Genomic DNA, 15,654 nt, shown 5'->3' on the forward strand with positions numbered 1-15,654 from the left:
GCCAATTAGGGGAGTGGGGTACCGTCCTTTTGGACTCACCTCCTGCTAGTATTGAGATTCTCCTTGTTGCGGATGCCGCCGGAGCTAGTTCCTTAAGAGTTTGGTAACTTTTGTATCTCCCGTCCTCGACGGGTCAATCTCACCAAAAAAAAATGAAGGCATAAAAGAGATGAATAAGAAGGAGAATTGCATAGAGAGAAATGAAGAAGAAAAGTACGTATCTACATGAAAAGAACTGAAAAGCATGTATATATGAGTCTAACAAGTCTAACTAATATGTTATGCACGCATATAGTTACATTCTAACGCTATCATCATCCTTAAAAGGTTCCTTCTTTCAAAGTGACATGACATATAAAGTTTTCTTTTAAAGTATGAAGTGGGTTACAATCCTGGCAAGATTAGCAAGGATTGCAAGTGTAGGAAATTGTGGCAAAAGTACAATGCATTCAATAGGAGAGAGAGAGAGTTTTTGTTACTTTTTTTTTTTTTAAATACTTTTATCATTTTTAATGATTTAAATAATAATAATATTAATGAAATATAGTACGGAGTAATTTTTAAATGTGATGTGCAATGTGGTACCACTTTTGAAAGTATGTTAAAATTGAAGGAATATATAGAAAATAGTAAATGAATTGCAAATATAATATGATGGTGTGGATGTAGCCTGTAGGATTCACTTTTGAAAGTGAGAAAGTATTGTTGTTCAAATGATTAAAGTTAACTCTAACTAATAGACTAGGCTACTATCCATTGCTCTGTCGTCCACCTTCTTTACGTGTGTTCCCTCGTTCAGTAACTTTGTCATTCTTCAATACAATAATGTGATCCCTAACAGATATTTATACATAGGTGATTATTGGCCAAAGAAAAGAAAGGATCTAAAAATATTTACAATTTCTGATTAAGAAACATCCTCATATAAAATTTTGATTTACTTCTTAAAGTGCAAGATCTTATTTCTAAATCCGAATAAGAAAAATTAGTTGAGATTCTGTAAAGATTCGATCTCTCTGAATATTCCTTTGGATACCCTCGACCTTTTGTTGCCAGTCTAGCTCGGTTCAACAGATTGCTTGATTACCTCTCCTGACCCATTGCATGGTGGGTGCAGTGGTTTCGATTGGGTACTCGTATTCAGGGCCGACCCTGAGGGGGTTCAGGGTGTGCGCTTGCTCAGGGTCCATCTCTATAGGGGGCCATAGGTCATAAGAAATACGGTGTATTATATTATATATATAATATTACTTATTATATATTAAAAAAAACAGGGTTAATTGTTTTTGGAAGTCGAGAACTGAACTCACAAAGACTGAAAGAGATGTTGTAACACACTCACCGCTTACGCCGCCTAGCCGCCCAGGAGTATAAGGGTCGCTGGTTGCGACTACGCCACACCAACCACTCAAATACTTAAAGATTTTCGATTGACTGATTCAGATTGATTGATTCATATAAGTGCTAGCTGTTTTTGTTCCTTTTTTTGTTAAGATCAATTTTATAATAATTTTTTGTACAATGTTGCTTAAAAACATTCATCCAGAAGTGAAAAAAGAAAAAGAAGTAAACAATTTGATCATCCGGAAACAAATTCTTTCATATAAGGATCATTTTTTTAATTTCACCCAGGGACCTATAAATCTTTGGACCAGCCCTGCTCATATTAGGTATTCATGAGAAAGTAACTCCTTGTACTATTGATATATTATTGTTAAATAATTAACAAGTAATAATAGACGTCAAAGACTTTAGGCTCATATTGTATTATTGCTAAATTGATTATAGGTTTTACATACTTACAAGAAATAGAATTTGGTGGTGTTTTTTATTTTTATTTTTTATTTTTCAAATCGTTGGCAAATACATGTACACTTTTCATGCCGACATTTATCATATGTGAATAGCGATGGTTCAGTAGCCGGCCACTTGTCCTGCACGCAGGCTAGGCCAAATAATCCGACAAAAATTTCAGTTTCAGTCAATTACGATGAGATGGGAAATGAATAGGCCAGGATGTCCCATATGCATGAATGAAGCCAAAATATATAAAATCCAACAGGAAATAATAATACACGGAGACACAATATAATGCATGCATGATGTTTGGCTGTGTGTGAACTACACTGATTTTTATTATGTGCAGTTGAGTAGTAGATCATCCTTAGTTCAACTCAATGGAGTAGCTCAAGTGCCAAGTGAACTCTAGGGAAAAAATTTCAAGAGAACCAGGATTTGATTATTTCTTTTAGGCCAATTCTTGTGCCTCTTGAAGCACATACAAAGAGTTAGCATTGCTTTAATTTAACTGAGGCTCGAACTCATGGGTAACCAGTTTAATGATTGGTTCCTTTCCTTGTACGTCTTTAATACGACTATAATTAATCGATCTACTCCCATCCTAGGCTTATCACCTTGCCGGCCTACTCATCATCAGGCCGGATATAAACCAGCTGCGCTGATCGACCAAATTAACGAAATTGCATATAGGCAATATATATTAAAGCTTCACCCCGGCGATCCGATATGATGACGATGGCAATCGCAGAATATTGGGGGTGTAGTGCCGCATTTTTTATGATATTTAGCTTCTTGTTGGGTTGTTTTTGTTATATGAAGAATATGATGGAAAGCATGGTGCGCAGCAGCGGGTCGGCGATTCCAAGGAAGTGGGCAGTAGCGGGAATGCTGCCGGGGCTTCTACACAATGCTCACCGACTCCACCAATTTGTCACTGATATTATGAAAGAGAGCGGAGGGACATTTGAGTTTAAAGGACCTGTGTCGGGTAACTTGGACATGCTCATTACCTGCGACCCTGCTAACATCCACCACATTCTCAGCCGAAACTTCTCCAACTATCCAAAAGGCCCTCAGTTTCGACAAATATTTGATGTTTTGGGAGACGGCATTTTCAACGTCGACTCCTTCTTATGGGAGCTTCACCGTAAAACCACCCTCTCCTTCTTCAATCATGCCCAATTCCACACCTTGCTAGAGACCAATGTTTGGCACAAGGTTGAGAATGGGTTGTTGCCAGTTCTGGATTGTTTTGCGGAACAGGGAGCGGAGTTTGATTTGCAAGACGTTTTCCAGCGCTTCACCTTTGACACCATCTCTAAGCTCGTCCTGCACCATGACCCTGGAAGCCTTTCCCTTGGCTTGCCATATGTTCCATGCGAGAAGGCCTTCAATCCTATGGTGGACGCCCTTCTGTACAGGCATATACTTCCGGAGAGCTGCTGGAAGTTACAGAAATGGGTGGGGATTGGCAAAGAGAAGAAGCTTAGTCAGGCATGCCGGGCTTTTGATCAGTATATATACTCCTGCATTAATAAACGCCTCCCCCAAGACAACTCGGAGGAATTAAGCTTGTTCACCGCTTACGTACAAGCATACAAGCAGCAGGACCAACTGCAGGCGGTGCTCACTACTACTACTGGTTCTGCTTCTCCACTAGTGAAGTTTCTGAAGGACACTTTGTTGAGTTTAATGTTTGCAGGGAGAGATACAACCAGCTCAACTCTCACTTGGCTTTTCTACCTGCTCGCCCAAAACCCATTGGTTCAGGCAAACATCCGGGACGAGATTGAAAACAAATTCAATCTTCTGCAGAAACAAGATAATAATAAAAAGTTGTTTTTCAAGGTAGAAGAATGCCAGAAATTAGTGTATCTTCACGGTGCACTGTGTGAATCCCTCAGACTGTTCCCACCAGTGGCCATTGAGCATAAGGTGTCGGCTGGGATGGACGTCCTCCCTAGTGGACATCTGATCAAGCCCAACACCAGAATGATACTCTCCTTTTATTCATCAGGAAGGATGGATTCAATATGGGGCGAAGATTGCATGGAGTTCAAGCCTGAGAGGTGGATTTCAAGCAAAGGAAGAATCAAGCACGAACCTTCCTACAAGTTTCCGGCATTCAACGCCGGACCCAGGACTTGTTTAGGTAAAGAAATGGGTTTGGTTCAGATGAAAATGATTGCTGCAATCATCCTACACCATTATGAGTTTCAAGTGGTGGATTCCCATTCAGTTTCTCCCAGTGATTCAATCATCATTCAAGCTAAGCATGGCTTGAAAGTCAAATTTACCAAAAGAAATACTGCATGAGGTACACGCTCAGCATTAATTAATATATATTTATCCAAGGTAAGCTTACTCTGGAAATAAAGCATATTTACTGCTACAAGAATTCCAAACGCTTTATTATTTTGTGTGCGTAGTAGTAGTATGTACTCAAATTGTAACTGTTCCTACCCATTACAATATCTTGAATGTGCATTATCATCAATTTATATTGTATAAGGTATATATCAGTTTGGAGACCCCATATATATATATATATATTGGAAAGGGTTCAGATGTGCGGGTATAATTTCTCATGCTGTTGTATAGTTAGGAAACTTAAGCACACAAACAAATAAGCATTTTAAGAACACAAACCACACATCTTAAGTTTTTAATTTTTTTTAAATGACGTACAGCATACAAATCACGCACCTTAAGAATGAAAACTATGCAATTGCACCCGAAAAGACCAACAGCATGAGAACACATTTATATATATCATGGCAATTGGAAAGGGCAACAACATATATATAATGCTCGTACGTTAGTTACGTTATTATATTGGTGCAGAAGCTAGCATGCACTGCTGGTTCGTTCACACGTATCTTCTTGCTTCCTAGCTACATGCATGCAATTTCTGTGACTCTCACACAATTAAGCAATTATACAATTTCATTTGATAACGTTAATTAATACCGGCCGGCCATCAGATTGAATTAATGATCTCTCTCATTCGTTAAGTAATGATCATAACCTCTCTCATTCATGATTATTGTTGCAGCAATATAATCATGATGATTCAATCACTGCAACCATATATATCTTACATCGTTATCACTTTCAAATGCTGGCCAGCTGGCCGGATTATTCCTATTCAATTTCTCCCTCACAGTGATTATTTAATCACCATTCAAGCAAATGATGATGGCTTAAAAGTCAAATTTAGTAACAAAATTTTCAATGACACTTCATTTTCGAGTCCCCACAGTAGCTACTTTATGTACTATGATTGACGACTTTACTAAATAATATATTCTCTAATATCAAGATAAATAATTGGTGAAAAGAATTTTTTTTTTTTTTTTGGATTAGTGAACAACCTATAAATAGAGATATTTTTCTTCATTTGATTTGATACATATGACATATTTTTGGATGACGAGAAAAGCTGCATTGAAAAAGATCGTGAGTCTTGAATTCACAAACCTAAAGATGTCTACTTAATTTTAATCAAATTAAAACTTAAAGCAATAGAATAAATAAACCTGAAACCACGACAACCAAGATTGTTAACGCAATTCGGAGCAATACTTCTACATCTGCGGGCCACTCACGAAAACCCAATCCACTAAGACACACAAAGAATTACAAGAAATAAAAATACCAACACCATTCAACAATGGACTACGTTTAGTACAAAATTATTTCTTCAAAACTACGCTTGTGGATGAATTCGTGCAAGCCGATCACCAAGTCTTCATAAACTTCATGAACAATCTGACTAGTATTCGCAACGTAACCTTCAATCTTCAAAGTTGTAACTAAGACGTAATAAAATAATATAGCAAATAAGTTTGATTTGATCACACTAGTATGTCTCTCGTAAGGCATGAGTTTCCAAAGTGTAATAATGCCTTCCTTTTATACTCTTAACCAAAACCAACTCTTGGCTGTAATATTCCAGATGTTAGATCCCCACCAAATACTCATCACCATGCATTTTAAAACACTGCCATAATTATCGCACGACCAAAGAGTAATTCAAATGCCAAACTGAAGCAAGTTCTGAAGTAGCATCAGGATTAGGTCCAGGCAGTCTAGAAAAACTAAATCTACATTTAAACTTCACCTAATGTGTGACAAATAATTAGGTCAATATTGATAAGTGCAAAAGACGCCACCTTTATAAGGTCGTTCTCGGATCATCTTATGCACAATTGAAAGCTTTTGTGTTTGATTTGCCCCTTTATTGCGTTAGAATGCTTGTTATTGTCATTGGACCCCGTTCCACGCTTGGCTAATTGTTTTGTAGGTAAAAGATGTGCAAAAATGACAGAAAATAACAATATTTCAGAGAAGTGAAGAACGAACCAAAGTTGGAGCAAAAATAGGCCATGGACGCAGTGGACGCGCAAGTGGACGCGCGTCCAGCCGCGCGTCCATGCCTGCGTCCAACTTTTCGCTCTATGATTCTGGCACAGCAGAACAGAAGTCTGCTATGGACGCGCAGTGGACGCGCGCGTCCATGTCGGCGTCCATCAGAACGCTCTCTGAAGTTGAAGTCTGGACGCAATTAACACCTTGGACGCGCCCATGGACGCGCGTCCACCATGGCGTCCGTCGCGAAAGTGGGCGGTTTTTGCAATGTTTAAAAGGGGAATTGAGCTAATTTTCAGGACACTTAGACTTAGATTCACCATTCCACACCTTAGCATAGAATATTTCTCTCTCTAGGGTTAGCCTAGAGAGATCTCTTCCAATTCACTTCACATTGCAATTCTTAGGTTTAGATTAGAATTAGAGAAGAATTCCATTGTTGCAAGATTGTGATCAACATTCAAGTTCAAATTCAAGTTCAAGTTCAAGTTCAAAGTTCAATTTCTAGCTAAGTCTTCATTTTAATTTATTGTCATTACTTTTGCCTTTTGCTATTTCAATTCCAAGTATGATTAGATAGATCTTTGTGGATTTGGATTGAGCAATTTTGTATTGATGTTCTTGAGCTTTGATTTGATCAATTAGGTTTTGCAATTGCTTGATTGATGAGTTGATTGTGGATTGGGATGGATGTCTTGACTCTATGCCAATTAGGATCCGATTGCACTAGAGGAGTAGGATAGGAATACTCACCTACGAGAGTAGGGAGTAGATCTAGCCCTCACCATCCACATTTCCCTCTCACCTTTGAGAAAAGGGAGAGTGGAAGACAAGAGGCACATAACGTGTTTGTCAAAATGCCTCTTCTAGCCTAGTGATCACAAGGATGACATTACGGTTTAAGAAGTGAGTCTATTGACCACGAGAGTGGCAATGGTGCTTGTGACATTGTCTCATTTTCATAATCTAAGTGTTGCTAGCCTAATATCTTAGGAAATCAAGGATACCTATATGAGTTGCAAGATTCAAATCCTCCTTTCCAATTGATTGTTTCCATTGTTTGTTCTTTATTTTCATGATGTTTCATGCGCATTTCTTACTATGTTTGGGTTAGCTTTCAAACACTAAACACTCTTGTGCTTAATCCCCTTACCGCTCAAATTCCCTCATTGCCGTCCTTTGAGAACGATACTCGGGAACTTCTTCCCGTTTTAACACCTACTTCTTTCCATCCACCGCGAAAACTACACCTTTCAAATATCCTAACATGTACCAATTGAACATTTGAAATATTTATTGTATTTAATCATGTATCAATTGGACATTTACAGTCATTATATTACATGAGAGTTTGCATTTAGTAAATCGTACTTCTATGTAATAGTTGGTAAATTACATGGAAGAGAGGTAAACCACATTAGAAATTAAAAGAATTGTGTCGTGACATACATCTCTAGTTAAATTAGTCAGATAGTCTATTAACCTAGTTACCTAGTTTGACTTGGTTAATCAATTAGACGAATAAGACGCTTGTTTAATTTGTTTATAGTAATTTCTTGAATGAGAAGGTATCAACTTATTTTACCTTGTCTATATATATGTGGTAAAGCAGGCAATTTGGTGCATAGCATGGCATGGGCAACGATATAGGATATCTACCCATTCCTTCATTGTTTTATCTTTAATCACTACAAATAATGCTCTAAAGTTATCTCACTTTGTATATATCACTCCCAGACAAGCAACGTATGTAACTGTACAATATCTATTCATTATCTCTTCGTATGATTCCTTCAATAATGCATGATAAAATATCTCATTCATTAGGTAATGTCTTATTCAACTGATCAATACATATCCATTACGCTAGACGACCAATAATATGTTTCACGTGACAATAAGATTAAGCTATATTTTATTTATTTATTTATCGTCCTCCAAGAAAAAAATATGTAATAATATCATATACACGTACTATTATGACAAAATAAACAATTATCATGTAGTGTAATGCCATTTTGTGGTGGCAAATGTTCAAGCTGTGGTGGCAAAGTTGTTATATCGTGGATTATGGGCAAAAAACAGCACTGTTTCTTTAAGTAAAGAAGCAATAAAGTCTTAACGTAGCTCCGTAAATGAAACTACATTTCATCTCAAATGATACTGCCTCACATTTGTTTTTATATTATCAAATTAAATTGTAGTTATATCAAAATGAAACTGTACAGTAGTTGTGTTGAAAGGAAACTGCAGTGTATTATAAAAGAAACTGTAATTGTATTGAAAGGAAACTGAATAATAGCTTCACATATTTGAGTGTATAATGTCTAATTAAACTATAAATATATGGAAAAGAAATTGTAGTTGTGTTGAAAACGAACTGTAGTGTATATAAAATGAAACTAAATATGTTATACACATAGAGTTAACGGTGCGTAACAGAGTCGTTTCTGCTGTTTCTTTTCACTAATCAAAACAACGTCGTTTCGATACATGGACTACCATGCATTGTGGACCACGATCCATAGTAAAATTTGCTGCACTGTGAGGCGGCTTAGATTCTTTGGACAAAAAATGATTGAGAAAGTATAGAACAAATACTACCTTGTTTAATAGTTTATTATTAAAAATTATTTTGAAATGTCAACTCATCGTCCACGTAAGCAAGTAACCTGATGAAATGGATGATAACTTGCTATCAGGTGAAATTGCATACATTTGGAGTGGTCAGTTACCTAATTGTACTTTTTTTTTTTTTGTTCAGTAACTTAATTGCATTTTTAGGTTACGTTCCGTGACCAATTTCAACCTTATTTCAATATTTTAATGTATATGTACAATGTACTTATATACACTTAATAATACCTAACAAGGAAAAAAAAAAAAAAAGAGTATGTGGTGTGAATAGATAACACTTGTATATATTGGTAGCCACGTATCTACTCCGACAAAATTTTCAGTTTGGGTCAATTCTATTGTATGGGCAAGGGCCAACCATCCAGATATGGGCAAATTATTTCATGCAATAATGATTGTCATATATGAGATTTGTATCGTGAGTTTGAAGAACACGAAATATAGTATATATCGTACGTTGTACAGCTAGCAGTACAGGCATGGTAATTAATTAATTAGTTGAGCCTCAGCCCTCAACAGCCCAGCTCTTTGTCCGATCCAGTCCAAAAAAGGGAAAGTTGGGCTACCACTTTTACAATGTGTGTAAAAAGTGATGGACACAAATAATTAAGAGATCAGATGAGATGTCGCCATTAGCTTTCTCCATCCAACTCACATCGTATCGATCAGAATATATAAGATAGATAGATAGATAGATAGATAGATGTATAAAACTCAATAAGTACACATACATACAAGCAAGCTGAGCGCTCAAAATTGATTGATGATGACAATCAAAGAATATTGGAGGTGTGCTGTAGCGTTGGTCGCATTCCTGATATTTAGTTTTGTTTATTTGAGGAGCATGAAACCTCGGAGGAAAATCCCGAGGAAGTGGGCCGTGGTCGGAATGTTGCCGGCGCTCATTCACAATGCTTACCGGATCCATGAATTTTTCAATGATTTTCTGAAAGAGAGTGGAGGGACATTTGAGTTTAAAGGACTTGTGTCGGGTACCTTGGACATGATCATTACCTGCGACCCTGCTAACATCCACCATATTCTCAGCCGAAACTTCTCCAACTATCCCAAAGGACCTCAGTTTCGAGAAATATTTGATATTTTGGGAGACGGCATTTTCAACGTGGATTCCTTCTTGTGGGAGCTTCACCGTAAAACCACCCTCTCCTTCCTCAATCATGCCCACTTCCACACCTTGTTAGAGACCAATATTTGGCACAAGGTATGTATAGTATATATTCCGGTGAGTCCAATATGTTATATGAGTCGGTGTAACAGATTTGGGCCCAATTGTGCAATTGTGCACATAACTTACAGTATGTCAGTCATAGATCTGTTAACAGGACTCATATAACAGGATGGGCTGATTTGGCTACTAGTCTATATGAATGTGTTTGTTTATCCGGCCTGGCCTGGCCTCATCGTATGTAAGTGCAGGTAGAGAAAGGGTTGTTGCCGGTTCTTGATTGTTTTGCAGAGCAGGGAGTAGAGTTTGACTTGCAAGACATATTCCAGCGTTTCACGTTCGACTCAATCTCTAAGTTGGTGCTGGACCATGACCCGGGAAGCCTGTGCGTTGACTTGCCATATATTCGTTGCGAGAAGGCCTTCAATCCTATGGTGGACGCCCTTTTGTACAGGCATCTACTTCCGGAGAGCTACTGGAAATTACAGAGATGGCTGGGGATTGGTAAAGAGAAGAAGCTTATTCAATCTTGGGAGGATTTGGATGAATTCATATACCACAGCATTATTAGACTACGCCAAGCTGAGTCGATCTCGGAGGACTTGAGCTTGTTCACCGCTTACGTAAAAACATACGACGACGACAAGGAGCAACTACAGCAGGTGCTGAATACTGGTTCACAGGAGAAGTTTTTGAGGGATACTTTCTTGAATTTAATGCTTGCTGGGAGAGATACAACCAGCTCAACTCTCACTTGGCTCTTCTACCTGCTTGCCAAGAACCCATGGGTTCAGGCTCGGATCCGCGACGAGATTCAACACAATCTAAAACAAGAAGACAAGGAAAGCAAGTTTTTGGGTTTTTTCAAGGCAGAAGAATGCAAAAAGTTAGTGTATCTGCACGGTGCTCTGTGTGAAACCCTGAGGCTATTCCCGGCGGTGGCTATTGAGCACAAAGTGTCAGCGGAGATGGACGTCCTCCCTAGTGGACATATGGTCAAGCCCAACACCAGAATTTTACTCTCATTTTATTCCACCGGAAGGATGGATGAAATATGGGGCGAAGATTGCATGGAATTCAAGCCGGAGAGGTGGATTTCCGACAGAGGAGGAATCAAGCACCAGCCTTCCTACAAGTTTCCGGCATTCAATGCTGGAGCCAGGACTTGTTTAGGTAAGGACATGGCTTTCATTCAGATGAAAATGGTTGCCGCAACCATCCTACAACGTTATGACTTTCAACTGCACCTGGATTCTCATTCCGTTTCTCCTAGTGATTCAATCGTCATTCAAGCTAAGAATGGCTTAAAACTCAAATTTACTAAACGAAATACTACTGCAGCCTGACCAGACCACAATCATATCATGTTCGTAAGCAAGAATACATTGTTTACATATATATATAGCTAGCTAGCTAGCTAGCGAAAATAAAGCGGCCATATATATTTACGGCTATAACAATAACAAATAATGCTCCATCTTTAATTTGGTAACGTAACGTTAATACCGGCCATCAGAATGGTCATATATATGAACTCTCATTCGTTAAGTAATGTCTAACTCTGTTATTAGTCGTTCCCTAAAGCTACGCTATGTTACACTAATGTACTGGGATTCACATGTCTAATAATATATTCTAAATATTAATTACCAAATCAGATCAGTTGATTTCATGAACAATAATATAATACCCGGCAATTAAGCTTAACAATTAATGAAATGTATTCATGTTTTATTGCTTTGAACATATATGCAATACCTTAAATTTAATTTACGTACCCAAACTAAAATTTGCTAATACAAATTTATTTAAAAAATGTCCTAAACTATTGTGTATGTTTTTCTCTTAATTATGGCCTTGTTTGGTAAATAATCAGCCAATTTTGACTTATTTGACCACTATTAGTTATTTGACTTGGTTAAACAAATTAATATAAGTGTTTGGTTAATAAGCTTTTTGTAACTCCAAAATGCTAAAATTCAAAAGCTACTCGCATTTTTCAATTAACTTTTTGAGAAAAGAAATTATACCAAACAACTATCAGCTAACAACTAATTTATCAAACAACTTTCTACAATCAGCTAATGTTATCAACAAATCATACCTTCTAACCCAAACATCCAACTCAATCAGCTAACAGCCATTTACAAAACAGGGCCTATATCATTTTTTTTTTATCTCAATTCTATTATTTATGGTACCATTATACTATCATTAATCTCATATGTACGTTTTTGGGTATAGATCCTGCCTGCCCATGTTTCTATGGAATAGATGGACATGTATATATGTCTTTGATTGTAGTAACCAAAATATACGTTGCGCCCATCCATCCCATGCATAATTAATACGTGCAGTGCCCCATGATATGCATAGCCTACTTTTTCCAACTCATGATATGGGCTTTGAAACATATGGTATGTAATAGCTAGTAGGGCTAATTTGAGAAAGTAGTGGAATGGGCTAGTATAAGGGGAAACTAGTATGGGTCCATTGCTGAACCTTGTTGGGGCTTGTCATAAGGACTAAGTCGATAGTGAGAGCATAACAGGCCAGAGTAGCAAATTACCTGGTCAAGCCATCATCACTACTACTATATATACTTGACTAAATTCATATATATGAAGTGTATTGCACGTACTATATGTACTGTGTACAATCTAAGTCCGGCTTAGTCATTTATTTATAACAAAAATTAAAGCAGGTTAGAATATGTCAACATACATAGTTGTCCCAATGTACATGTTTTTTTCTACAAATAAAATGGATAACGTTGGAGAAGACGAGAACAATTTTGAATTGCCTCTTTCTATGCCTTTATATTAAACAAAAATACAAGTACATAAAAAGTATCCTTCGAAAAAATATGCCCGCGTCTAATAGCCTTTCAAAATTCTCTTCTTTGTTTTTATTTTATTTCAGTATTTTACTTTCTTTCAAATTCCTCCAAGTCTATATATATATATATATATATATATATATATATATATATATATATATATATACACGTTAAAGAAAAAAGCAATATAAATTTACAAAAATTTAAAACGAACAACATCAATTGCATCAATATCAATATAAATAAACAGTAATTTAACACTATTTAACTGGCTGACAAGTATATATTAATAACTAAATCATATATAACAAATCAAATTAGGCTTTTAGATTTTTTCTTTTATAGAATGGGATGGAATCAATCATACGTACAACGGTACAAAATAGGTAACCTTAAAAATTGATATTATTAGGGAAATTTGAAATATATTTATTTTCCTAGTTGCTATCATTAATACAATTTGTTGAATAAAAATGAACGGCATAGGGCAATATATTCCAGGTGGTGAATGATTAATGCCAAAAATAAATACTGTAATTAAAAAAGAAAGGCCCACTTAGAATTAAATATTGCAAAAAACAAATAATTAAAAAGAATGGGCCACTAAGAATAAAAGCCCACTAATTATTGTGAGAATGACACGGTGTGGGACGGTTGGAACAGAGTTTAGTTAAATGAAGAAACAAAAACGGTCGAATCATCAGTTGGCTTTTCTTGGACGCTCAGGCACGCTGTATGCACCTCTTAAATCATATATCCCATCTCTTGAGTTGTGTTCACACCAAATATTCCTTAGCTAGCTAGCATGTACAATACATACACCAAAATTACTACTTTGTTCAATTAAATTTAAAATATCTTGGCCTGCCAGCTCAGTTCCACATAGAACACCCACTATTATTACATGCATGCAGGCCTGGTTCACTAGGCCTCCAAGCCTACAATGCAAATATCATGTTATATTCGGCAGGAAAATACTACTTCGACTCTCAAGTTCTACTCCAAACTTTTATTTCCTCACACAAAAATTTGATGTTGACACGTCATGAAGTAAAAGTGAGGGGGTAGAAAATGAGAATTCATGTAGTATATAATTCATTGGGCAATCCTAGTTTTTTTTTTTTTTTTTTTTTCGAGTACTACTGACTCTGTTACAATATAGTATCTGTTCATAATTACTTTCTCAACCTACTGAAGCACGAAGAGGCACAAAGGGAGTGAGACACTGGGTGCCACTTGACCACAAGGTCTTTGATTTGATAACTATAAAATTATAAATTTGATTCGCATTGAAATTAAAGCATGTAGTGTATATATGTAATTTAATTTGAGTAGTAGTTGTGTGTTTCTCTTATCACCCAAAAAATATTGCATTATATTTAAGATTTTAGGTGTGTAATTCTATCTTATTTATTACAATATGGTTATATACATTATTGTTAGTATGTTTGTAGGTGGTTGTAGTTTATATAAACTAATTGGCGGGGCGTGGTGCTTAAAGATATGCTGAGGTTACATAAGTGTGATTGTATATGTATACACATATATATCCGTCCGAAAATTGAACTGTGTACAAATATAATTAATCATAATATATGATATATATTCGGAATGGTATTTTGAAAAGGAGGCAATATAAATCAAGTTGAGGAATAAATGAAGAAGAGGGTATATAGTGGTAGGATTAGGACAAAGAGGGCCAGACACACAAGTTGATGAAAGGAGAGGAGAGGAGAGGAGAGGAGAAGATGTGACTTGTGAGAGGTTATTTTCAGATTTAAAAAATAGAAAAACCCCACCATATATGTTTCTTAGTCACCGTTCCACTGATGAAAGCTAACTAAGGGGTAAATTAAAGAAAGGGACAAAAGCAGTGGTGGCCGATGGCTCCCAGACGCCCGTAAAGGACAACATCGGAGGGCCGGCCCTTACATATCCATATCATATCACCCAACTTAACAGATCACTCCTACGTACACCAAAAAAAAAAAAAAAATCCCATCCGATCCGCTTAGCTTTTCACATGTGACCTCAATATCTGCTGAGCTGCCCAGGCCAGATTTTTCCTGTGTTACTTTCCGGTGTTTCGTCCAGCTTTTCAGTTCACCGCCGGCAACCTTGCTTTGGACTCACCTCTTATCTATCACAGTATAATTAAGCGCATCCATGCAGATCAGATAGCATTTGGATAAGCTGCGCTAAGGTTCATATTGTTATTATGATTATGATGATGATGATAAATCAAAGATTGAGTAGACGCAATATAACTGTGATTTGTGAATTGTGATGCAGATTAAATTTAATTTTCAAAAGACCATCCATCGGTCAAAAGTTAACGACGATGACGTCAATAATTGTCCGTAATGAAAGCAGCAATTGCAGGACTGACTGAACTCACACGCAGTCTATCTGCTAATCCCATCCATTTCTCTGACCCCACTTTAACCTATTAATTACCCCATCATTTCAATTTCCATTATTTTCATTTTAAAATCTCGTATATACCAAGTACCAATTTCAGTTTCAATTCTATAATAATAACAATCTGGGAAAAAGAAATTAAAAAAAAAAAAGAAAAAAAGAGTAGGTGTAGGTGTAGGTGTGTTGTCTTGCCTGGTCAATTGCTTATAGATTGGTAATGATAATTTTATCATCAAATGGTTGGAATATGTCGTAATCAAAATGGAGGAGATCAGATGATCATAGCACGTACAGTACGTACGTGGTATATTAATATTAATATATATAACCGGTCAATTTTTTCCGTTTACAATTTAATTAAGGTCGTCAATTTCGAAAGTGCGTGGCCCGTGTCCGCTCT

General features: G+C 36.7%; 2 protein-coding genes across 2 annotated transcripts; both read left to right on the plus strand.

Annotated features, from left to right (window-relative positions):
- Positions 1–2,416: 2,416 nt before the first annotated feature.
- Positions 2,417–4,368, plus strand: LOC116019119 (alkane hydroxylase MAH1-like). The gene has a single exon (XM_031259222.1). It carries the CDS (start codon positions 2,527–2,529, stop codon positions 4,114–4,116), a length of 1,590 nt encoding a protein of 529 aa, XP_031115082.1. The 5' UTR covers positions 2,417–2,526; the 3' UTR covers positions 4,117–4,368.
- Positions 4,369–9,478: 5,110 nt separating this feature from the next.
- Positions 9,479–11,648, plus strand: LOC116019120 (alkane hydroxylase MAH1-like). Its single transcript, XM_031259223.1, has 2 exons — positions 9,479–10,030; positions 10,246–11,648. The coding sequence occupies exons 1-2, from the start codon at positions 9,572–9,574 to the stop codon at positions 11,338–11,340; spliced, it is 1,554 nt and encodes a 517-aa protein (XP_031115083.1). The 5' UTR covers positions 9,479–9,571; the 3' UTR covers positions 11,341–11,648.
- The last annotated feature ends 4,006 nt before the right edge of the window (positions 11,649–15,654 follow it).

This window comes from Ipomoea triloba, chromosome 5 (assembly GCF_003576645.1).
Source record: "Ipomoea triloba cultivar NCNSP0323 chromosome 5, ASM357664v1".
Classification (NCBI taxonomy): Eukaryota; Viridiplantae; Streptophyta; class Magnoliopsida; order Solanales; family Convolvulaceae; genus Ipomoea; species Ipomoea triloba.